Genomic DNA, 26,057 nt, shown 5'->3' on the forward strand with positions numbered 1-26,057 from the left:
GGGTTCTCTTGGACCTTTTATACCTGGCTATTGTGGATAATTTGTCCATTAAATAAGGTAACATGTATGAATTTATATAAAATAATACAATAGTATATAAACTTACAGGAAGTGTTGGATTATGGTAGTCATTTTCAAATACTGTATCAAGATCACGAAATAAACGATGTTCTGGTGTGTCATAGCATCCATCACAGAGGTACAAACCACCAATAAAAGCAGAGATCTTTCTATAATTTCCATGGGCTTGTGTGTCCACTATAACACATTTTTGATGATGGGTGTAAAGGGTCCCAACCACCTGTGTATATCATTTTGGAACTTTTCAGAAATCTTTAGAGTTTGGGAATGGTAGCATTTAGAAGTCTAGATAAAAGAGAAACAATGAAGATGAATTAAAAACAGATGTTAGACAAAGGATTTGAGATGAAATTCATACCGTTTTGATTCTCTCCGTCCAATTCGATCTCCGGTAACTGCCCCTCCTGGAGGTGCGCGTCCTGATACAGCGTCACATTCCCCCCGCGTCTCACCGGAAAATAACTATCCTTCAGGCCAAATAACTCATCGGTAGCAATTGATTTTTCCTTGTTTCGATCATCACAAGATGTGAATTTGATCCGTAATCGTATTGCGGTGTTAGGTTTTGCCGGTTTACCACTATGACCAATTATCGGGAACCAATCGTCGATTAACTCTCCCGACATTACGCTCTCGGCGGAGGAGTGAAAAACGATTGCCAGAATCACAACATCAATCCCTAAGAATCTGGTGGTGTTGACCAAAGTCTTCTTCTATGTCGTTCATTCTCTCGTTCCTACTTTAGTCGATCATATGGGGGCGATGGTAGCTTGGTGGTGGGTGATGGTATTGATCGGCGGCTGTGTATATAAGAAAATAAATTAGGTTAAAAGTTAATTCTAGCATGATTATAGGGACTATTGGTGGACACTATTTATCAAATTACTAAAATACCCTTGTTTATTTATTTAATTATTTAAATTTTTTTTAATTTTGATTGGTCACATTTATACATAAAAAAACACAATAATTACTTTAAACACTTGAACCTATCTCATATATATATATATATATATATATATATATATATATATATATATATATATATATATATATATATAATATTAAAAATTAGAGAGCTAAAAATAAACTTGTAGACATTTCTACATTAAACATAACTCAGCAAGAGAAGGACCATTAACGCTACAATAACAAAAACTAAACAAAGGAATTATGGGTCGTTTGAGAACTCCTTGGATGAAATTACGTTACAAATAAACCAATCACAACCTTATGATCAACATAATCTCCACATGGGTTTTCGTTACGTGTTTGTTGCTCTGGGTATGATTCGCATGACTTTGATGTCGTCTTCGTCTTTACCAATGACAAACTTTAATTCAAGATGGGGATAATAAAGACGCATCTTTATACACAAACCAAACTAGACAGAGCATAACATACCAATGGCGCTGTTACGGCCACCACCTACCATCGCATTCCACCAGAAACTTCACCACCGTCACCCTCTACCATGTTCACCATCGCACCTCTACACCGACCGAAGAAAGGTTTTACAATCAAAAACTAGTATCATCATAAGCACCACCCACGACTATCGACAAGAATTGAGAATTGTAAATGTGGCGTCGGATCCGGATAGCGATAGGGAGGGAAGTAGTATTCTGTTATCGGAGGTGGTGGAAGAGCAGCCAAGAGAGGTGTTGACGGGTAGGAGGAAATGGAATGCTTTGGACATCACCACCGCCGGAGTGGTGGCGGGAATGCATTTGCTATGTGTTTTTGCTCCATTTACTTTCAGTTGGGGAGCTTTATGGCTGGCGTTTGGGTTGTTTATGGTTACTGGGCTTCTCGGAATTAGTCTTTCCTTCCATAGACATTTATCACATAAAAGCTTCAAGATCCCGAAATGGCTTGAATACACGTTTGCTTATTGTGGAGTTCATGCCCTTCAGGTGAATTAATTAGCCTTTTTAATCCAAAATACTTTTAGAGCAAACTTATACGTAATAATAGAAATATAATAAGTTTGTTACATGAAATGATTTAAAAAATATGTTATAGTTGATAGAAATGATAAAATTATGATGTTGATATATTTTTTATTGAGTTTGATAAAAGGTTGTGTCTGATTCGATCAAATTCAGACTCTTCGATATAATATTTAAAAATCTGAGATTCGGTAATGGCTTCTTTGAAATGTCTGTCACTCCGTAGATTCATAGTTGAATCTTACTTAAAAACCTTGATTTAATCAGATTTTACTCGACCATCAGTTATCAAACAACCATGATGCATATGTTTTCATTTATGACATATCATTATGGAGTTTTTATATTTAAAGGGAACCCCAACGGATTGGGTGCGCATACATTGGTACCATCATCAATATTGTGATTCAGAAAGAGACCCACATACCCCTACTAAAGGATTGTGGTTTAGTTACATGGATTGGTTGTTTGACACCGATAGGATTGCAAAGATGGTATGAATTTATGTTTATATACAACTAATTACAAATTTCACAATATAATTACCTTTGAGTTATTTATTTATTTAGTAGTATTTTGTAGTGTGGTGACCCAAACATTATCAAAGAGATGGACAAACAACCGTTTTATAGGTTTCTACGAAAAACTTACATCTTACATCCGCTAGCACTTGCTCTTCTTCTGTATGCACGTGGAGGATTTCCTTTTATTGTATGGGGAGTGGTATGATACTTCTATTCTTTTGTTTTAAATTATTATAAACTTCTACGTGAAATATGATCTTGGTGCCTCATAGTTCAAAAGAAAAGTATGAGCAACTTTAATAATTTACTGATTCTTGGTTATGATCTTACATTATTCAAAAGGTTGACACGACATACTCACATAAGTCATGTAACCTCAATGTATATATTATAATCGAATTTTAGTGGTTGATTATGGTAATATTAACAAATCTTGTCAGTTTTTGAAACCATTGATTATTCTATTAATCTTGAGATTTTTCTAACTAATTTAGAAGATTAAACCATAATCTGTCATGTATATATACGATTCCTCTTTTGATCCGTAAACAGAACCCTTCTCAGCTCTTCTTCTTTTTGAACAAACTCAGAATTCTCTGGCGATTTGGTTTGTGTTTCTGCGCCTATATACGCAAGTGTCCTTTTGGATTATCCTAGACTGGATTTCCTGTAACCCAGACATAATATAGAAATATCAGTTCGGAAAGTGAACTTATACGATTCATAAGGAATCCAGTTTTCCACCATCACCCTACCTTTTACTCCCCAACAAAAACTTCAAAGTTCATCATTCTTTATGCGTTACGCCTAGTTCCCCAAGTTTTAGCAAAGAAAAGAAAATGAAAACAAAAAAAAAGAGAAAAGAAGAGAAAGAAAATGAAATAAATTTGTATTTTGTGTTCTCTAGTTTTAGAGAAATGAAAGAAAATTAAACATTTTCTTATTTCTCTCTAAATTCTTCCAAATCAGAAGGAAAAATTAAGAGAGAAAATGACTCATCTACTTTTTCACTTCTTTCCTTTAATGAAAATTGGAAACACTAATTTCTTTTAGTTTTTTCCCCATTTCCCCTCATTTGTTTTCCGTTCTCTCGTTAAATTGAACTCAGAAACATGGTGTAGTAACCAAAATACCAAAGTATAATAATTTTTATGTTTTAAAAGCGGGCAAATAATTATATGTAACTATATATTTAAAAATAATCACTGGAACTTTTTTAAATATTAATTATTAAAAAATAAATTATAATCTTTTTGAAAAACTACTAGCAAACATTTCAAAGTTTATCCTTTTTTTTATCTAAAAATAGTATCCATATCAATGTGAATAAATAAAAATAAAAACAAAATTAAAAAAAAAAAGTTCCCTTCTTACCTTTTTCATGGAAATTTATGTTCTAATTTAAACCCCCTCTCTCTTTCTCTCTCTTTATATATATATATATATATATATATATATATATATATATATATATATATATATATTCAACTAATAACCAAATTATATAACCTTTATAGAATTTTGACACCAAGTTTCACATAATATGTAGTATATGACACATCTAAAAAATTTGATTTTTGTAAAGGAACATATGTGTGCGGGTGCCTATGCATTAACATATATATATATATATATATATATATATATATATATATATATATATATATAAATAAAGAGAGAAATAGTTAGCTTCACGTGAGACCACTAGATTTTATGAAACGGGGAGACGTAATGCTAGCCATTCATTTTTTAGATAAAAAAAATATTTTTAAAATGAAAAATAATTGAAAACTTTTGGAAAAAAAAAATTACCGTTTTTTTGGAATATCTGTGAAATTTCTACATATCTGACAAATCTAGTAGAATATTAAAATATTCTAACATTATAAAAATCACATTAGAATATTTACAGTGTAATATTCTATTAGAATATTTCACATATTTAAAAAAACGGTAATTTTTTTTATTTTTTTATTTTTATTTTTTAGGTAAATAAAATGACGAAAATAATAATTAAAAAAAAATTTCAGATTTTTCCTTTTATTTTGTATTTTAAAATTATTTTTAGATTGCGTCTCATGGTCTCATTAAATTAACATGGTCTCAAATGAACCCAAACCTATATATATATATATATATATATATATATATATATATATATATATATATATATATATATAGAGAGAGAGAGAGAGAGAGAGAGAGAGAGAGAGAGAGAGCTAGGTTCAAATGTTTCTCACATCTATTGTGTGCTAGAATGCACCGATAAGAATTTAGTAAAAATTAAATTATTATTTAATTAAATAAAGATAGATATTAAGTGATTTCCATAATTATATGTATATTAAATGATATCCATAATTATAATTCTTTTTTTATGAAAACTAATTCAATCCGTCATTAATATCAAGAATAATATTCTCTTAGAATGAATTTGCATCTAGTTTTTCATGTATGGGTTCGTATTTCATTTCATGACTCACTCACTCAAAATATAATAAAGTTGCCTAGAATATACAGAACGAGAGTGTATTTTAGTAGAATGAGAGTCTATTTTAGAAGAATGAGATAATATTCTAGCAGAATGAGAGTGTATTCTAGTAGAATACATTCTCATTCTTCATATTCCATGCAACTTTGTTATATATTACGTGAGTGGGTCCATAAGCAAAACACGAATCCACACATAAAAACTTATATGCGAATTCATTCTAAAAAAATGTTATTACTGACATTAATGACAAACTTAAGTAGTTTCCATGAAAAAAATTATAATTAGGGATATCATTTAATATACATACAATTATGGAAATCATTTAATATCTATATTTATTTAATTAAATAATTATATAATTTTACAAAATATCAATTGGTGCATTCTAGCACACAATAAATTTAAGAAACACATGAAGCTAGCCATATATATATATATATATATATATATATATATATATATATATATAAATTTTTTTAAAAAAAATTATAGGCCATAGTTTATGAAATTTTCGAAGAAATTAAAAAAAAAAAAAAACATACACATGAAATGGTACATAAGTACATAAAGTTATGTATATAGTTGGTGCACTGATTTTTGTTTTTTGAAAAGGGATAATGACTTGAGAGGATAACGTACTTTATCTTTTTGTCACATTTTGTCACTAAATTATTTTTCGTGTTTTATTAACCCTTGAACTTGTTGAAACGTGTACCTTATACCAGTATGACCGACAATAGTGGGGTTTTGTCGGTTTCCGACATTGTTTCCGGCCAAATATGAGTTTTCCAGTCATCTTGTCCGGTCAAACTCGATTTCTCTTTGAACACGGTCAAACTAACGCACCATTCTCCATCGGTCATCCATCAAACCTGCAACTCGAAGGGGGGGGGGAGGAAGTCTATAATCAATTTTGAGAGAAGAAGAAGGAAACGATGATCTCACAGGAGAAATCCCAGACGAGATCACTTCGACTTCGATTTCATCTTGTATGTTTTCATCAAATGATTCCGAGAAATAAAACAATTTCCACAGACACACACACATACAATGAACAATTTTTTTTTGAGTTTCTGGGTTTCTGATGACGAATCTGAAATGACGAATATGTCATGGATCATCATGTTTTACATATTGTGTTATTGAAATCGAAGTTTTTCCAGATCTGATTTTCATCATCTTCATTGTGTTATCTTCTTTGTTCTTGGAAGTCAACAAAGTAGAAACTATGCAACACAATGTGCAAGCTCATTGTTGCATTATCCTTTGAACCAGCTCACACAAAATCGATTTCTTATATGTTCTTGGAAATTGTTTCTGGAAAGAATATGAACATGCTTGAACATCATATTTGGGAAGAATATGGCCACGATGAAGATCTACAAACCTTGAAGATAATTGTGTGTGTGTGTGTGTTAATCTAATATTTGAAGAAACAACTTACAGAAAAAAAAAGATACACAAGTTTGGATAAAAAAAAAACCCAGATCCATGAACTTCTGGGTTTTTGCAGATCAATACATACACACATGAACTTTTGGGTTTTTGTAGATCGATACATACACACATGAACTTTTGGGTTTTTTATTAAACGAATACATACACACACAAGAACAGCAACAGACCAAAGGTGTTGGTGGGGTAATTCAAGGTTGTGAAGGAGCTAAGGGTTGACTGGATGTCATCGGAAACAACACCGGAAAATCGAGTTTTATCGGAAAAGATGATCGGAAAACTCATGTTTGGCCGGAAACAATGTCGGAAACCGATAAAACCCACTATTACCGGTCATACTGGTATAATGTACACGTTTCAACAGGTTCAATTTCAATGGTTAATAAAACACGAAAAATAATTTAGTGACAAAATGTGACCAAAAGATAAAGTACGTTACTCTCTCAAGTCATTATCCCTTTTGAAAACTTTCCTTAGTATGCGGGTTTGATTTTTTTTTTTAAAAAAACGAATAATATGCGGGTTTGATGGTGTGGAGATTGGTGTTATACATCATTTGTGTGATTAAGTTTATAAGTCACTTAATATGTGGCATGTCTTAAAGTAAGTGTTCTATTTTTTGGGTTGGCGTTTGTTTTTTATTTTGTTTCGTCTGGTTAATTTTTAAAGTTTGAATAAATTTGTTTGGGGGAGGTGGTGTTTGGTTGTCCTCTCTTTTGAAAAAAAGTTGTCTATCTCTTTTGAAAAAAATTGAAAAAACTGTGTATATTCATATTTTTTTCACAAATGAAAATGTTAAAAAATAAATGTTTATAAATTTATATGCACCACCACATAATTTATTTTTTTTAAATTCCATTACACGATCCATACATAAGGCAAATGTGAAATTTGGTGTCAAAATGATATGTGAAAAAAAGTTTTCTAATTTCCTACTGTAAATAAGGTTGTAAAAATCGTTTGACGGTAGCTCGAAGGTCGACTAGGATTAAGGGATTAATCGGTTTTGGCGGGGATTGATCGTGGACCATAGATTATTAATAAAATATTAAAATTAATCAAAGATTAATATATCTTAAAAAAACAAGTACTTCAAAATTAGAAAATAAGAAAATTTGAAATTTGAAATTTTGAAAATAAGAAAATATGAACATTTTAGTATAATATTTGAAATTTTGAAAATTTAAAAATTTTGGAGTAAAAAGAAAAATTGATTTTTTGAATTTTTTTTTTTTGACTTTTTTGTATTTTTTTTTTACTTGTTTTAACTTTTGTTGACCGATTAAGCCTTCCAAAACCGATTAATCCCGCCAAACCCAATTAATCTCTAATTTCCGTCAGGCACCCCTAATCTTAGTCGGTTGAAGAACATCAAGCGATTAATCCCGATTTCTGCAACATTGCATATAAATATAGTTCTATATTTTACTTGTTTAATATATATATATATATATATATATATATATATATATATATATATATATATATATATATATATATATATATATAGGAATAATGTTACTCTTGTCCAACCAATTTATTGGTTTTTGTTTAAATGATCCTTAAACTTATTTTCCTTGACCGGTTTAAAATGTCTTTTTTGACTTTGTGAAGGGCTAAACCGGTCATCCCTTTTTCCATGTCATTAATGAAAGTGCCACATTTATTCTCTATTAGTAAATTAGATACACGTGGACATATGATTTTGCACATTAAGAGTTTAAAGGAGTTAGCATAAATCCCTAAATCAAACATGTTTCACTCCCTTCTTCTTTTTCGTTCGTCAAAAAACCCTTCCCTCCATACTTTTTTTTTAATCTCGTTGAACAAAATAACCTTAGATCAATATATACGAGGCTATTAGAACTCCACACTCAACCATCCAAAAGACTTCTTCTACTTTTCTTCGATAAGTGGAAGTGTATGTAGATGCCATAAGCAACCTCAACAAAAACTGGCTTTCACGGTAAATTCGTTTTTAGCAGAGATGTGACCTTTGAATTTGCTATGTGTAACCAGAGAGGAGGCGGTAAAAGTGTTGCAAGGAACGATCATGATATTATCCATAAGTTGGAGTTTGCAATACAAACCCTATAGACTTTTGTGATAAATGAGGAACGGTAGGGTGTCATGGAACAACATAGATGTGATTAATCCCTTGTTCAACCCAAGGAAGAAGTGACCGGTGATGCTGATGTTGTGAAAGACAAATTGATGAAGCTTTTGGAGACAGAGTTTGTGATAAACGATTTAGGAGCTGAAAGAAGATATCAGGGATGGAGATTCGAAGAGATAGAAGAGCGGGATGGTTATACATTTCTCACTACATCGAGAAAATGTTACGATTGTTATATTGTGATCAGGCCAAACTTGTTGGTACTTCTTTGGCGGTTCGAGGCAATCGGGGGAAAGCTCATTCGAAAGTGATCAAGTGGATCTTGAGGTATTTGAATGGAACACTTGATATTTTTCTAGTGTATGGTGCTGATACATGACATACAGACTTGGTTGGATCAATCGAATCAGACCATGCAGGTGATCTGTAGATAAGAAGATAATTGGCGGTTGGTCTTGTTTAGAGTCTTGTTTTGAAAGTGGAAAAACCTATTGTGTTCTATGACAGGTTTCATATTCAAAATTCTGCTACCAAGGAGAATCCCGAATACGTGTTGACAAGGTCGTTTTCCAAAGAGAAGTTAAAGCTTTGCTTGGACTTGGTTGATGTTCGCATGAGTTAGGTCCCTTCGGGGATGTATGGTAGGAATGGAGAGGAAGTTCTTGACTTTAGGTGGAGTTCAGAGGATACTCAAGTCAATGTGGAGATTGTTAAATGTGACTTGAGCATTTAGAGCATTCTCATGGAGCAATTGAGTTCAATGGAGCACTTGGGGTTCATGGAGCATGTGACAAAGGAACGGATCATCTGAGAAGGGAATTGATCATTTGAAAAGGAACGAAGCAAGTGACAAATGAAAGGATTTTCGAAAATGCGGGTGTGGACCACCTGGGAGTGGAATGGAGCATCCCCGTGTATGGATGTTCCATCTATGATCAAGATGCACCATCATATGCATGGATGTGCCACTTAGAAGCAATGTGTGCCATCTTGGGATGGAAGTGTGCCATTTGTGAAGGAGGTGTGCCAAATAGAAGAAATATGTGTCATTTATGAAAGAGATATGTTATTTGTGATGAGGATGTGCCACCCTAGGAGGGGATGTGTCATCCCTTTATCAAGATGTGTCATCCCTTGATCAAGATATGCCATCCACATGTCTAATGCACCATCTTGTTGCAAGGATGCACCATTTAGTTCCTTGATGATTCATAGTATCCCTGATGAGCCACTTATGTTGTGATGTCCTCTATGATGTTAAAGATTGTTTTAGGATGCTCAAAAGTTGAAGATGCTCAAGGATTATTGCTAAATGTGCCACCATGATGATTGATGAGATATGGTGATCTTGATGTGCCACTCTTGCATCATGATGAGCCACTATGGATCATGATGCTCTATCATCTGTGTTGTTGATGCTCATGCAATGTATATCAAGGATGAATGTTCCAGAAGCTACTGTATGGCAGAATGTGATTGGTTGATACCTTTCATGGGCCTATGGATTAATGATCTTGGCCCATTAGGGTTTTAGTTCTGATCACTTGTCTATAAATAAGGATGACTGCTATAATTTGAAAGTGTATTTTCTATTAGTAAGTAGGTTGAATCTGATGATTTTTCTAGGTTATAAAAAAAATTCATGTGGAGGAAAAACTCTTAAACCTTTAATTTCACATGCAACCTAGAAAAGATCTATGTTTTCACTATTGATAGCAACTAACTATGAATATCAAGAAACCCTAGGAAACCCTAGTATAATCGAAATTTACAAAGAGTTTAGGGTTACATACCTTTTGATTAATATAGCAATTAATCAAGTAAAATCTCCTTTGACTTCCTTGGAAAGCAAGCACCAAAAGTTTAGATGCCTCTAATGTCTTGTACGTACCCAAAACCCTAGCAACTAGAAGACTTTGAGATAGGGGAGAGGATAACAAATTTTCGGCTCTTGTGTATAATGGGATAGCATGGGACGAAAACAAGGAACCATCAAGGGGTTTATATAGGTAAGTAAGGAAGCTTAAATAAGGCAAGTATCCTTAGATAATTCTTATCCCTTTTCTTCCTCCCTAACGCCCCTAGAAACTCTAAGAAACCTCCAAAACCGTCCCCCCTATGTGGGAAGGTCCTGAAATCCTTCAATGCTCAACTTTTGAACATTTTCACCTTCAGTCCATGTATTTTCAATTAATATAAATAATCACAAAATTAATTCTAATTAATTTTCGATTAATTCTTAATTAATAAATATAATTTCTAATTAATATATTAATCACATAAAATATAAATAAGTTATTTATTTTTATTTCTAATTATATTAGTAATCATATAATAAATTAATAAATCACCATCTCTTTCCAAAAGTCGTTCTATTTAGTTACTAATTACGAGGGCAACCCTAAAATGACTTTGTTCTTAATTCAATAATATATTAATTTAGTTATTGGCTTAGACACCTTAATCTAACAGAATTTGTGCTGATTCTAATTGTAATATCTGTTTGAGAACTCTATGAATAAGAATACTCTCTTGTCACCTGTGGACGTATGTCATCCTGACTGAACCACGTAAATACTATGTTTTTGTGTGATTTTGGTTTCATGTGTTATCCTCATTACTTCCTAACAAGGGTCATCGAATCTTGGCGAATGGCATCAGATTTGTTCTGATTCTTCACAAATGTCGTCTGATTTCCTAACAATTATTTTTTTAATTTTTTTTATAAACGCACTAAAATAGAAGATAAAGAACTATGTCATTTCTTTTTTTTTTTTTTAATTTGGAGACAAAGAATTATGTAATATTTTATAAAAACTAATATTTCTTAAAATTAAGGTTTGATATCAAAATGATGTTGTGAATTTAATTTCACGAACCTTACATATATATATATATATATATATATATATATATATATATATATATATATATATATATATATATATGTGTGTGTGTGTGTGTGTAATATTTCTGTCACTTATATTAACTATAAAATAACAATTATTACATTTAGTTGATGTAAAGTTATAATAAATTTGAAAAATAGATAAAATAATATTGGTTAAAATTAAATCATTTAATGGTATGTACTCGCATTTTACATGTATATAAAGTTAATTATATTTCTTAACTATTTTAATTAACTATTGTTATGATTTATAATTTTTAAAATTTTTTGACGATGTTTTAATTTCATCACGATGATTATTGAAGTTATCAACCACTGTTTATAATGTAACATAATTTAATTTATAACTTCATGTAATTTTTAACTATTATTATTATAAATTAATTTTAAAACAAATTAATTGAATTTTAGTTATTATAAATAAATAGGTTGATATATTAATTTAGGTTATGCATTTAACACTATATTGTAGTCAACCAAGTTATTTTTAACTATTATTATTATTATAAATTAATTTAAAAACAAATTACTTGAATTTTAATTATTATAAATAAATAGGTTGATATATTAATTTAGGTTATGAATTTAACACTATATTGAAGTCAACCAAATTAAGTATATCATATTGATAATTCAACAAATATTTCATTTATGATAATGTTTATAATTAACAGCATATTTAAGTTAATAAATTAAGTATATTATGTGGAAATATATATGAAGAGTTGAAAGTTTCAAATGAATGTGGTGAAAGGATAAATGTTTCCTTTTGTTACACTTCTTAGTCTGTTAGATGGTCGTTAGTGGTTAGTTAGTCTCAAGGGCAATTTCATCATTTTCTTTATATAGTTAGTTATGGCTGTTATAGCTTAGCTGGATGATTTATGTGTGTATATATTCTTTCAGTCTTCATATTGAAGTTTAATTAATGGAGACTATTTTGAAAATCATTCGTTGATCCTGTTTATTATAACACGGTATCAGATTAAGTGATTTCGATCTTTCATTCTCCAATCTTTCAATTCATTTCTTGTTGTTTCGATCTTCTACAATCAGTTTATTCATTTCATTCTCATTTCATCTCGATTATGTCTCAGTCTGAATTAGGTTCATTAGATCTATTTTTTCCCAATTCTTCCAAACATTGTGTCATTAATTCATCCGATAGACCCAATTCTATTCACATTTCCACTTTGTTCACTAATGTTGTCTATAATTCGTGGAAATAATCCATGATTATATTGTTAGCAACAAAGAATAATATTGGTTTTATTGATGGATTAATCGTTAAAACTCTTGAATCTGATCATAACTATTTCAAGTCGTTTCGTGCAAATTCCATAGTTATACGCTGGATTTTTAAACTCAATCCACCAGAACATTGTTGATAGTCTTTTATTTCTTCCAACAACTTGTGAAATATGGTCTGAATTGAAGCATATGTATGAAGAGTCTGATGGTGCTATATTAAACCAAATTCAACAACAACTTTACTGAAATGCACAAGGATCTGATGATTTTCCCTCTTTATTTCACCAAATTGAGCAAAATTTGGGACAAATTAAGAATTGTTCAACATGTTCCTACATGTTTTTGTGCTTCTGATGTTTCTATTAACAAATTCCTTAAAGATCAACGTCTAATTCGACTATTGATGAGACTCAATAAATCTTTCAAAGTTTTGAGAGACCAAATTCTCATGACGAAGACTTTACCCTAGTTTCTACAACTTAATCCATGATCCTTCAGGAAGAAACACAAAGATGTATCACAATATCTCCAATCCTTAACCCTTAACCCTGATGCTATTTCCATGCACGTTTCTAGTGATAACAACTCGAATAATTCCAAGAAATCATTAGTCTGCAATCATTATAAGAAGACTGGTCACGCTAAGCCCTAATATTACATATTGAATGGATTTCTTTCCAATTTCAAATTCACAAATTCTAAAAGAGATGATGTGAAGTATACTATTCAGAATGTTACAATTATGATTGCACCTACAATCTCTTCAAAACAATATGCACACTTACTACAAATTCTTAATGTCAACAACATCAATTAATCTCAAGTTACAAATCAAGTGAACTCCTCAATAAAAGAAGGAGCTATGGTTGATGAAGGTAAGTATTTTTCATTCTCCAAGTTTGCTTCAAATGACAAAAATATTCTTTGATACAATGTTGTGAAATAAAGAGTCAAAGAATGATTTTCAAATATTTTCCATTAACTAAACCTGGATATGAAGATTGAACGAATATATATACACACAAATCATCATGCTAAGCTATAACTACCACAACAAACTATACAAGGAAAATGGCGAAATTGCCCTTGAGGCTTATCGACCATCTAACACACTTAGAAGTCTAACAACTTTATAGTATTCTAAGATAATATATATATATATATATATATATATATATATATATATATATATATATATATATATATATATTAACAAACCTTTAAAATGATTTTTTATTTAGATAACGAAAATTTTCACATATTTGTTTTTATAAAAACTTCAATTCCTTTAAATAAAACGTAGTTAACAACATTTTTAAATTTCTTTTTTACAAAGCCATTAAATAGTAATATGAAAAACTTCATTTTTTGAGATTGCAGAAAATAAAATTCTGTTACATTTAATAAAAACTAGTATTTTTTAAAATTAAAGTAAGAAAACTTAAAAACTTTTTATTTACATTTTTTTTACAAAATCACTAATATAGCGAGAAAAGGCATCCATTAAATTTTAAAGAATCCCTAATTATGTTCATTTTGTAGATAGTAGAATTTTATAACTTTGGTTTTCAAAAACAAAGTAGTGAAAAATATATGCCAATAAGAAGGTGACAAGTGTCAACAAGTGTAAAGGGGTCAACAATGTTTTGAAAACCGGACCGGAATTGAACCGGTCGTATTACCGGTTCGATGGTTCAAATGGTAGGACCGGCCCCAAAAACCGGATGAACCGTATGTATATATATATATATATATATATATATATATATATATATATATATATATATATATATATATATATATATATATATATATATATAGGTTTAAGTTCTATGGAAAACAAAAAACCTTAAAAAAACCTTAAAAATCATTAAAATGCATAAAAAAAATACTTAGAGATTACAAAAAAAAAATTTGAATTTTTTTATCAAAAAATCGCAACTTTTAGTTCAAAATCGTTGAAAAAAAATTTTGAAAAATTCTTTTTTTTTACAAAAAAAAAAATTAATTTTTTATTTTTTTTTTCACCGAAATTGTAAAAATAGCTGCGATTTTTTGATAAAAAAATTCAAAAAAAAGTTTAGTGATGTCTTGGTATTTTTTTATGCATTTTTATAATTTTTAGGGTTTTTTTGTTTTTCATAATATTGTAGATTTTTATATGAAGTTGTTATAAAGAAATTCATTTGTATCATATAACAAACAGCTTCTTGGATTGATGGATGGCTAAGTTGCTTGGCTTTAGTTGAACTATTTCCATTGTTGGATAGTTCGAAACTTGTCGTCGACAATTAATATTTTATTTACCAGAACTCCTACTGTCCCACATTGTTAGCATGATAAAATATACATCAATTTCAACTATACAAAAGGATTGCTCATATCCTTTTAACTCTAAGCTATCCCACATCGGGTGGGACAAGAAACATTTGCCAACTTAATATTTTATATCACCAATCAGTTGGGTTGCTATTTAATGGGCTAACCCCACTTGAAAACACCCAACCGCGGTTTTCAAGGGGTTGGACCGGTATTATTGAACCGCGGTTCATAAAAAACCGGAGGTTTAAAACGGTTTGCCATAAAAGCAGTTTTCAAGGACTAAAAAACCGATGAGTTGCTATTTAATGGGCTTACCCCAGTTGAAAACACCCAACCACAGTTTTCAAGGGGTTGAACCGGTACTGTTGAACCGCGGTTCATAAAAAACCGGAGGTTTAAAACGGTTTGCCATAAAAGCGGTTTTCAAGGACTAAAAAACCGGTAACCTACCGGTTCAACCGTGAACCGGTCGAACCGGCCGGTACGGTTTTCAAAACAGTAGGGGTCCCTAACTTATTTTTTTTAACTCGGAAGGTCCCTACTGTTTGTTTTTGTTACACACTTGGTCCTTATCTTACCTAAAAAGACTTTTTTGTCCTTGATTTTTTAATTTATTTAAATAAACACACCCACAATCTCACACCCCTCACCTTACCTTACCTATCCCACCATTTTTCCTTATTTAAATAATAGTCTTTTCAGGTAAGACAGGGACCAAGTGCGTAACAAAAACAAATAGTAGGGACCAATCACGTAACAAAAAAAAATAGTAAGGACCTCCCGAGTTAAAAAAATAAGTTAGAGACCAAGCGTGCGAATTACCTAAACCATAGGGACCATTCGTGTAATTTACTCTATATAATGGCTAGCCAGTTTATGGTGTTTACATGTTTGACCCTCAACAATTCACAATTTCTTGCAAATTCTAGAATTCTATAAGATAATTACAAAATCTACCATAAAACGAAAATTCAAATTCCAACCATCAAATTAAACCAATAAATATAAATTTTAAGTACTCATCTCATATATATATATATATATATATATATATATATATATATAGAGAGAGAGAGAGAGAGCTAGGTTATTTTGTTTCTTACATTTATTGTGTGCTAGAATGCACCAATAGGAATTTAGTAAATTAAATAATTATTTAATTAAATAAATATAGATATTAAATGATTTCCATAATTATATGTATATTAAATGATATCCATAATTATAATTCTCTTTTTATGGAAACTAATTAAATTCGTCATTAATGTCAACAATAACATTCTTTCAGAATTCGCATCTAGGTTTTTATATATGAGTTCGTATTTTGTTTCAGGACTCACTCACTTAAAATACAATAAAGTTACATGGAATATGAAGAAAGAGAGTGTATTCTACTAGAATAAACTCTCATTCTGCTGGAATACACTCTCATTCTTCTAGAAATGAATTTATTCTGAAAGAATATTATTGTTGACATTAATGACGAATTTAATTAGTTTCCATAAAAATGAGTTATAAGTATGGATAGCATTTAATATACATATAATTAATACTAAATTCCTATTGGTGCATTGTAGCACACAATAGATGTGAGAAACATTTGAACCTATATATATATATATATATATATATATATATATATATATATATATATATGAAAGTGAGTCCAAACCCGGACTGGAAGGACCCGGACCCGGAAAACCCGGAACCAGTTAACTGGATTTGTAGAATGGAAATCGGACCGGTATATAGGAACCGGATCCGGTTCGGTTCCGGGTACGGTACTGGATAAAGTGGTTTTAGAACCAGAAAAACCGGAAACATCAAAGTGGGTAGGTTGGAACCAGATAAAGTAGGTAGGTTGAAACCAGATAAAGTGAGTTTAGAACCGGAAAACCCAGAAAAATCGGAATTTTTTGGTAATTACTTACTACTTAGTGGGTTGAACTTTGAAAATTTTCATATTGATATCCCGACTTTGGGGGAATGTAACTCATTGAATATGAAACAAAAATTGACAAAATTATAGTCTAAAATCATGTACAAATTCTAAACTACACTCTGGAAAAAATCGCATGTCAATCCGACTTTAAACGAATGAGATATTCATGTGTTCACATTTTCACAGAATACAAAGTACAAAAACAAATAGCTGAAAAGTTGAAAATTTTCAGTTTTGATATCCCGACTTCGGGGGACTGTAAGTCATTGAATATTAAACCAAAAATGACAAAATTATAGTCTAAACTCATGTACAAACTCTAAACTACAAGTTGGAAAAAAGCATATGTCAATCCGACTTCAAACTAATTAGATATGCGTGTTTTAAAACTTTCACAGAATACAAAAACACTGAAAAACTAAAAACTTTCAGCTTTGATATCTCGACTTTGGGGAACTGTAAGTCAATGAATATAAAACTAAATATGGCAAATTTATAGTCTGAAATCATGTACAAACTCTAAGCTACATGCTGGGAAAAACTGCATTTCAATCGGAGTTGAAACAAATGAGATATGCATCTTTTAAACGTTTCACAAAAAACTGGTTCTGGCCCTGAAAGTGGTTCCGCTTCCTAACATCGGTTTCGGTTTTGAGACCCGGTTTACCCGGACCCGATGGACCTAAACTCGAATTACCCGGAACCCGGATAAAACCAATTTTTAAACCCGGAACCGGAACCGGTTCTATATATTATGGTTCTAACGGTTCCGTTTCCGGTTCCGGTCCGGTTTTCCGGTTCTAAATCCCATCCATATATATATATATATATATATATATATATATATATATATATATATATATATATATATATATATATATATATATATATATGGAAAAGATCAAAGAACACCTAAAAGGTTGAGAACGCGAGAACAATTATGGACCAATCATTTCATAAGGGCATAAATGAATTTGACAAATGTAATTAAATATGGATAAGTTGTGATAATTAATTAGTTTCTATAATTATGTGATGCATTTATTTTCCCTAATATTAGGAATGTAGTTAACTTATTTTTTAGTTAACAAAATTAATAAAATATCATTTAACATGATTTAAAAAAAATGTTTTTATTTTATATTTTATTTACCAACGACATATTAAAATTATTGAAGAATATATCATATTATCCAAATATTTTTAACGACACATGAATATTTTTAACACACATGAATATTTTTAACGACATATTAAAAACACATTTATAATCATATATGAATATTGTTGTAAGCTTTAATGTATAAAACATAATTTGGATATAAAAAATTTCTATACAATCATATTATAATCTTAAATGAATAAAACACAACTTTTATATAAAAAGCTTTCAATAAAATCATAATTATAAATGAATAAAACACATTGCATAAATAAGTAGATTATATATCTCATCATAAATGAATAATACAAAACAAAATTACAATATACTAATTAACTATTTTCCCTATAATCAAAACTAATACAACTCAAACAAAAATTTGAATACAATAATTAACTATTATTCTATAATTCATAAATGAATAAGTCATTTTGTAGTGTTCGGTTGAATTCGATAATCATAAATGAATAAGTCTTCAACATTTCCACTTTATAGTGTTTTCTTGAACACGGCCATTCCAACATTACATTCCAGAAGATCTTGGATTTCACTGTACAAATATAGAAACATAAATCTATTACAATTTTAATCATAAAGGAATAAAATACAAGACAAAGACGAAAATACATAATAATCATAAATGAAAAAAATCATATTATTCAATTCATATATGATTAGAGTCTTATTTATATATGATTAAAGTCTTATTCATATAACTTGATTTATATATTTTTATTAGCTTCATTTATATTTGACATAACAACGGTCTCTTCCTTGCACCTTAGCCAATCAAAATAAAGGAACATGGAAAAATAAAAATAAAAATAAAAACTTTTTGCCAAATTAACAAGATGGTGTTCCAATAAGATACCTGAACATAGGTGCGATTAAGTTGCTCTAACCAATCGGTTTTCACGCAGACCTTTCATCAAAGAAAACATGGCTACTTCTTTTGAGAATGGCAGCAATAGTGTATCCTAATGCCATTAATCCACCAAGAAGACACACACTCACTTCAAAGGTGATTCTAGGTGATATAATGAATGGACTATCAGACACCCATTCCAAAAAAATTACAAATAACAAATTACTTTATCCTTACAACTGATCTTTTAATATAAAAAAAATCAAGATTTGGAAAAGATACATACCTCAAACATAAGATTGTACTTTCCATCCCTGTTTCTCATCCTGAGATATGATTGACAAGCTTCAGGGTCTTCACTAGGTGGAAGAAGATAAATGTCATACGTTTCTTCTTTTCTTTCTTGATGATCTGGAGAAAGAACTGCTTTCATTTTCTCTGGTGTCACTGACTTTTTAAAGTACAAAATTAAACAAAAACCAGTCACTAAAATGAGCCTTGTAAATTCCCTTTTGAACAGTAAATGAGGAGCTAACCTTCAAAATATAACTGGGATTCTGAAATCCGGAGAAAGGATTGAACTTGTTTATAATTTTTATATGTGCAGTTTGTAGATCAGGCTCGATGAAAGCTTTGTACATAGGATATACCTGAGTGCAAGGATAGCTTGAATCATATAGAGAACAAAACTCGAAAAGATATATGATTAGTTGATTATAAAGATAATCAAACTGAAATATACGGTTTCAGAGATTTGATGAGTGATTTCTTCAGGTTCTTGACCAACACGTTGAATGTCCCTTAAAACCCTCTTGACAAGATCAAAGTATACTCCACCAGTTACAGAGACACGAAGATCTAGCAATGGTCGTAGCTTTTCACTCAGTGCATAAATTCCTTCTATAATGACTATCCGAGAAGAAGGAACTTCGACTTTAAGTAACGACGATCAAAGCAGGTAAACAGAAGGGTCGGGGAAGGGATGTATGGTGGTGACGGCTCAATTAGGGTTTAAAGGTTTGAAACTTGTATTTAGAGAGTGAGAGCAAGAAGGATATGTGAATGAGAGATAGGGGAGAGAGAAAGAGAGATTCCAGCAACTTGACAAAAATAGGCTAACGTTTAATAACCATATTACCCTTTAGTCTATTAAAAATTTACAATTTCATCCCATGACTTATTGACTTTTAGAAATTTACAATTTCATCTCATGACTTTTATAAATTATATTAGCCTTAGATCGTAATTTTTGAAGAGCTCAAATCTATTCTCGCGTTCTCAACATTTTTGGTGTTCTCATTTGATCCTACTCCTATATATATATATATATATATATATATATATATATATATATATATATATATATATATATATATATATATATTAGAAATGCCTAAGTAGCCCAAAGTTGAAGCTATTTACTATTTAGGCCAGAGGGTATTGGTTATCACCCCCTATTTTTGTTTTTTTTTGTCAACTCATCGCAATGTCATTTTCCTCGACATTTTCCTCTCACCCCATCACTGCTAGGAAATAGTCACATATCATTCACCTTAAAATATACAACAATAAGATGTTTATACAATAATAAGGAGCATGGAAATAGAGAGAACTGCAATGGAATCAATTCGTGTAGGCGGTTCACCGCACACCCGCACTCCACTAGGTGTGGTGTTCCCTATGCCCGACACCAACCACTTCAACCCACCACATAATGTGATAGATATACACCCCTTCACCTTAATGAAATTATTTTAAATAAGAAGTGATGTAAACATATCAACGAGGTCACGATTAATCGCCGATTAGTCCTTAGACGCTTCTCAACCGACTAAAAGGAATTTAGCGATTAACCTCTGCCTACAAAATGAACGAAACAGTAACAAACGATGAAATTTCAAAACTTTAGAGAAGTTTTATCTCAATATGAACTATTTAATGAATGATTAGTGTTGTATTAAGCATATTAACCTATTGTGTTATGATATTAATGGTATTTACGAACCTTGTTATGATATTAGCCATATTTAATTTTTTTAAATTCATCGAATTAGCCATTTAGGGTCTCCACTTAATCGTCCGGTTAATCTCCACCTAGTCGAGTAATCCCTTAACCCTAATTCACCGACTAGCTAACGTCGAATGTTTTTTACAACTTTGTAAAATAATTTAATCATATTAACGTTATGTTTATAAGTCAAATATGATCAAACAATTAAACATGTTTATTTTATAGTTTATAGCTAATATATATAATAAAAATAAAGATATCTATAAATTATTATATATCTTGATAAAAAAAAAATATTAAGAGAAATCTTCATTAAAGTCTCATTATTTACACAAATTTACGAATAATTCTTAAACTAAAATTTGCTAACAAAAAAACATGAATTACCGGTAAAAATAACAATTTGACCATTTTTTTTCCAGTTTATCGGCTTCATTACTAAACTTGATACATTAAAGTCTCATTATTTTACCCTGATTTATGAATAATTCTCAAAATAAATTTTGTTTACGAAAAAACATTAATTACCGATAAAAGTAATGATTTGACCTTTTTTTTTCCCTATAACACATATTTTACATGTTTCATGCCGATGAGATGGATATGATGAATTATATAATGATATGTTCACCGTAAAGTAGATATTCATCTCATCAGTTCATTTAATGACTAGATGTTTAGGTCAACAATTAAACCGTAAAATGTGTGTTACTGGGAAAAAAATACGAGAAATGAGCTGATGAGAAGGATATGTTGAGTTACATAAAACTAGATAGAGAATTTGCAATCGTTGTGAATTGCTATGTTTGCTCAATTTTGTTGTTTGCTTGTTTTCTTGATCAAGACTCACAAGTGAGTCTTCATTACTAAACTTGATATGTCCAATTTTGTTGTTTGCTCATTGTGAATTGCTATGTTGTTAGAGGTGGAGTTTCATGTCGCACACCATTGAAGTCCTCAAAGAAATGAAGTATGTTCTTAGATGAAGCGCATAGGCTGATGAGCATTTTGTACATATCAATGTATTTGGAAAACCCCACGACTAAGTATAATGAAAGGGAGATCACTTTGTATCGATATTTCATACAGATGTAGGGAAAAAACATATTGTTTAGGTGTAAGTCCTCCAAGGGAATGCCACAATATAAACATTTTTTGAAAAGTGTTTTAGTCAGCAATGATCGAAGTTTTGTCCCTAATAAAGGTGATATTAAAAAAAATGTTTGTGGCTTACCCATGTTTTTGGAGCCAAAATCGTGGGGTCAAAATTTCAATTATTTACTAACTAAAACACCCTTAAAAAATCTCATACTATTGCTTCCTCATGTCTTGGAGAACTCACACGTACACTGTATGTTTTCTCCCCACGATTGTATGAAATATTGATACAAAGTGGTATCCAGTTCTTTATACTTAGGCGTGAAGTTTTCCAAATACATGGATGTATACAAAATGCTCATGAGCTTATGCTCTTCATCTACGAACACATTTAATTTCTTTGATGTCTTTAATCAAACACTTGGTATGCGACATGAAACTTCACCTTTATATGAAACTGATTCATAAAGAGATTCCACACACCAAAACAAATCGAAAACATAACAATTTACAATGAGCAAATAAACAAATTTGGAGTTGCCTTTAATCACCAAAACTAAATTTTAATAAAGTCATAGGAGTCACACAATGTACTTCACACTCTAGAATTTTAGTAATCGTGAATCACTTTTGAAATGGAAATCGTTGTCACCCAATTGTTTCGTTTCACTTGAGAAAACAAGCCAAAAACCTCGCATTTTAATTACTATTTGATTCCATCTATGTGTTGGATTTGCATAAATGATGAGTATTCAATCAAAAAATTGTTATATCATATTCTAAACTGAGGTAGATTATCTAGATTGATAAAATAAAATATTTTGACCAATAATTGACATTCAAACAAAAAAATTATCATACAAACACTTTATCTATAAGTAAAAATACGCATTTATATTAAAATATATGTACTTTATGAAATGTTAATTTTTAATCAAAATGTGTAAGATTAATAGTAAATATGTATGAAAAAATTTAATGTTAAATTTGTACAAAAAAAAAAAAAATATAATAGTAAAAATATATACACCATCAACACTAAAATATGTCATATGTCATATGCCATATGGGATGAGATGTGTGTGGCTGATACCCTATTATACTCAATTATATATTTTTCAAGGAGAAGATAAACTTTAAACTTTAATGATTAAATGTATATAAAACCATAATTTGCTGATAATACATATCTAATGAAAAGCTTAATGTTATTTTTTTATATATATTTATAATATTTGATTATCTTTATAAATTATTTTCTTTTAAAATATTTAATGTTCGAGGATTTTCTTTTTTTTTCACGTGTAAATGAACCGGTCCATATAAATGGATCGATTATGAAATATTAAAAGAGTTGGAGTATTGACCTGAATTTTAATTTTCATTATATATTCTTTACTAGGTGTAAAACCCGTGTATTATACGGGTTGATTAAAATAAACAAAATATTAAAATGTAAATAATATTTATTTTTTAAAATAAAATTTTGAAATAAGGAATGAAATTTTGAAATAAAAAACAGATTAATTGCAATTTAGCATAATATTTATAAATTTGATAATTTACATATATAAATATAAGTATTATATGGATTTTTAACTTTAAAAATTGAAAAAAACCATAAATTGACATATGGATATTATTTATTTAAAAAATATCATAAATGACAAGTGTCAAAACTTATTAAAAATTGACAAGTGTCAAAATTATCTTCATTTATTATAGTAGATTTCATCTTTTGTTTAACCTTTCATCCCTTTCTCTTCAATATTTCAATTGATATCCAATCATAATTATCATATTAATTTAATATATCAAAGTATTTAAAAATAAAAATAAATTATATCATTAAAAAGACCACAACTCAAAATAAGACTAGTAGTACTCTATATTATTGCTAATGATTGTCTTTTTAATTTTATAAAAAAGGTAAAAAAAAAAAAGATTTTTAAAGTTTTCTTTATAATTTAAATTTTAAATATGTTCAACCCAATTCTCAAAACTTCGTTCTTGCCCCCAAATAAACAGTAATATCATTTAACCCCTTAAATCTAAAAATATTTGTGGTGCCGATTGTTAAACAAACTTAAATACATATAAAACAACCAAATATTATTAATAGACTCTAATTTTGTAGTATCTAACTATTAGCTTCACGAAAGTCGTGGATTGATAAACCTTGAAAATGTTTCTCATAATTTTTATGTGAAATATAAGTTAAAAAGTAAATAATTGTGTATGACTCATTAGTACATCTTGAAAAAGTTTACGAAAAATGAGATTTTACAACAAAAGAAGGCAATAAATATCAAACGAATCTCGGATATATATTTCTAGAATTGTGTATCTACTTTTTTTTTTTTTTTTTTTTTTTTGAATATGTAATTACGAACTATAAGAACAGGGTTACACAAATTAGATTTGGGATACCAAAAAACTATTCTCTTGATTTTCAGCAAAAACAAGAGAAAAACATAATATACAACTATACATTGCTTTATTTTGTCTTTTTAGAAAAAGTTATAGAAAACCTTTAGGGAAAAACTAGTCTTCTTCAAATCGAAACGTATTCATATAGGAATAGGCGTTTAATTTCGGTTACTTTGCTAGGAAAAGTTGCATATGTTACCATACGCATTAGTTGATTTTTTCGAAAAAATAATATATAAGTGAATATATTTATTATATTAAGGTTGCGTTTGACATGTCACAACCAGCTGATAAGTTAAGCTTATTTTTCGAGTTTTTTTAAGTTGTTATGTTTGACAAATCAAAAAGCAGCTTATAAGACGACTTTTTAAAAAAAACTACTTAAACTAGCATTTTAGGAGCTCTTTTTAAAATTTTCAAATATACCCCTTAATTAATTATAGAAACACATTCATTTAAATGTCATTTTATGTCATTTTATATATTTCAACTAGTTTTACCAAACGCCGTTTTTTATCAGCTAACTTTTTAGTTATCAGCTAGTTTTTTATTTAACAACCAGCTTTTCAGCTATCAACCAACTTTTCAGCTAATAACTAGCTTTTCAGCTAGTACGTCAAACATAGCCTAAAGATACAATTTTAAGCCGCCACCAAGTGCTCCTTGGAACACCACCAGGGAAATTGTCCTCGAAGATCGTGCTTTTGAGATCAACTCAGCTCATGCAACAAAGCATACACCTTGCACCTCCCGAGCTTGAGCTCATGATAAAACGAAAATTGAGCTCAACATATCTCGACTAAAATGCTTGTTTTATGAAATAAAAATAGATTTTCATTGGTTTATGTAGATTTAATTGTCATACCTAATTGTCATTAACAATGTTTAAAGTTCTTTTTATAGAAAATGAAATTGTTAGTGACAAATATTATTCAATAGCAGGCTATGAGGGTAGTATGCTTGTACCATATGTCATGGTTGGTGAACGCCGTTTGTCATGGATTAGGACACCAGACATGGGCCACAACTGATCTTTCTCGGAATATTTGGTAAACAATAACTTCTATTAAAAGTAACCATGATTTCATTTTTAGCTATATATGCTTGTAAAGATAACCAACAACCATAAACACTAAATAGGTGGATTGGAATACTATCATTTGGAGAAGGATGGCACAATAATCATCATGCATTTCAGTACTCAGCAAAGTTTGGTTTAGAATGGTGGCAAATTGATATGACATGGTATGTGATACGTCTCCTTGAAACTATCGGGGTGGCGACTGATGTTAAACGACCATACCAAATTGATATTCAAAGAAGGATAGTTTGTTACAAAACCTGATCACCCTTACTCTAGTTTTAGTTATGGAAGTCCTCTAACAGGTTTTTTTATTTGTAGTTCTTTTGTATCTAACTTTAAAAAAACATTTAGAGGTACAC

At 30.0% G+C, this 26,057-nt stretch overlaps 1 protein-coding gene and 1 pseudogene across 2 annotated transcripts; one reads left to right on the forward strand and one right to left on the reverse strand.

Annotated features, from left to right (window-relative positions):
* Positions 1-1,375: 1,375 nt before the first annotated feature.
* On the forward strand, positions 1,376-26,057 carry LOC145115762 (palmitoyl-monogalactosyldiacylglycerol delta-7 desaturase, chloroplastic-like). Of its 2 annotated transcripts, none has more exons than XM_079052121.1 (5): positions 1,376-1,997; positions 2,387-2,527; positions 2,616-2,756; positions 25,554-25,663; positions 25,755-26,057. In XM_079052121.1, exons 1-5 carry the CDS (start codon positions 1,488-1,490, stop codon positions 25,957-25,959), a joined length of 1,107 nt encoding a protein of 368 aa, XP_078908247.1. In that variant the 5' UTR covers positions 1,376-1,487; the 3' UTR covers positions 25,960-26,057. The 2 variants fall into 2 exon arrangements, with proteins under 2 accessions (XP_078908247.1, XP_078908248.1); XM_079052122.1 differs by having other exon boundaries at positions 25,557-25,663.
* LOC145115340 (inorganic pyrophosphatase TTM1-like) lies at positions 18,952-21,522 on the reverse strand (annotated as a pseudogene).

This window comes from Lactuca virosa, chromosome 5 (assembly GCF_052849685.1).
Source record: "Lactuca virosa cultivar CGN04683 chromosome 5, Lactuca_virosa_CGN04683_v6, whole genome shotgun sequence".
In the NCBI taxonomy this organism is placed as follows: domain Eukaryota; kingdom Viridiplantae; phylum Streptophyta; class Magnoliopsida; order Asterales; family Asteraceae; genus Lactuca; species Lactuca virosa.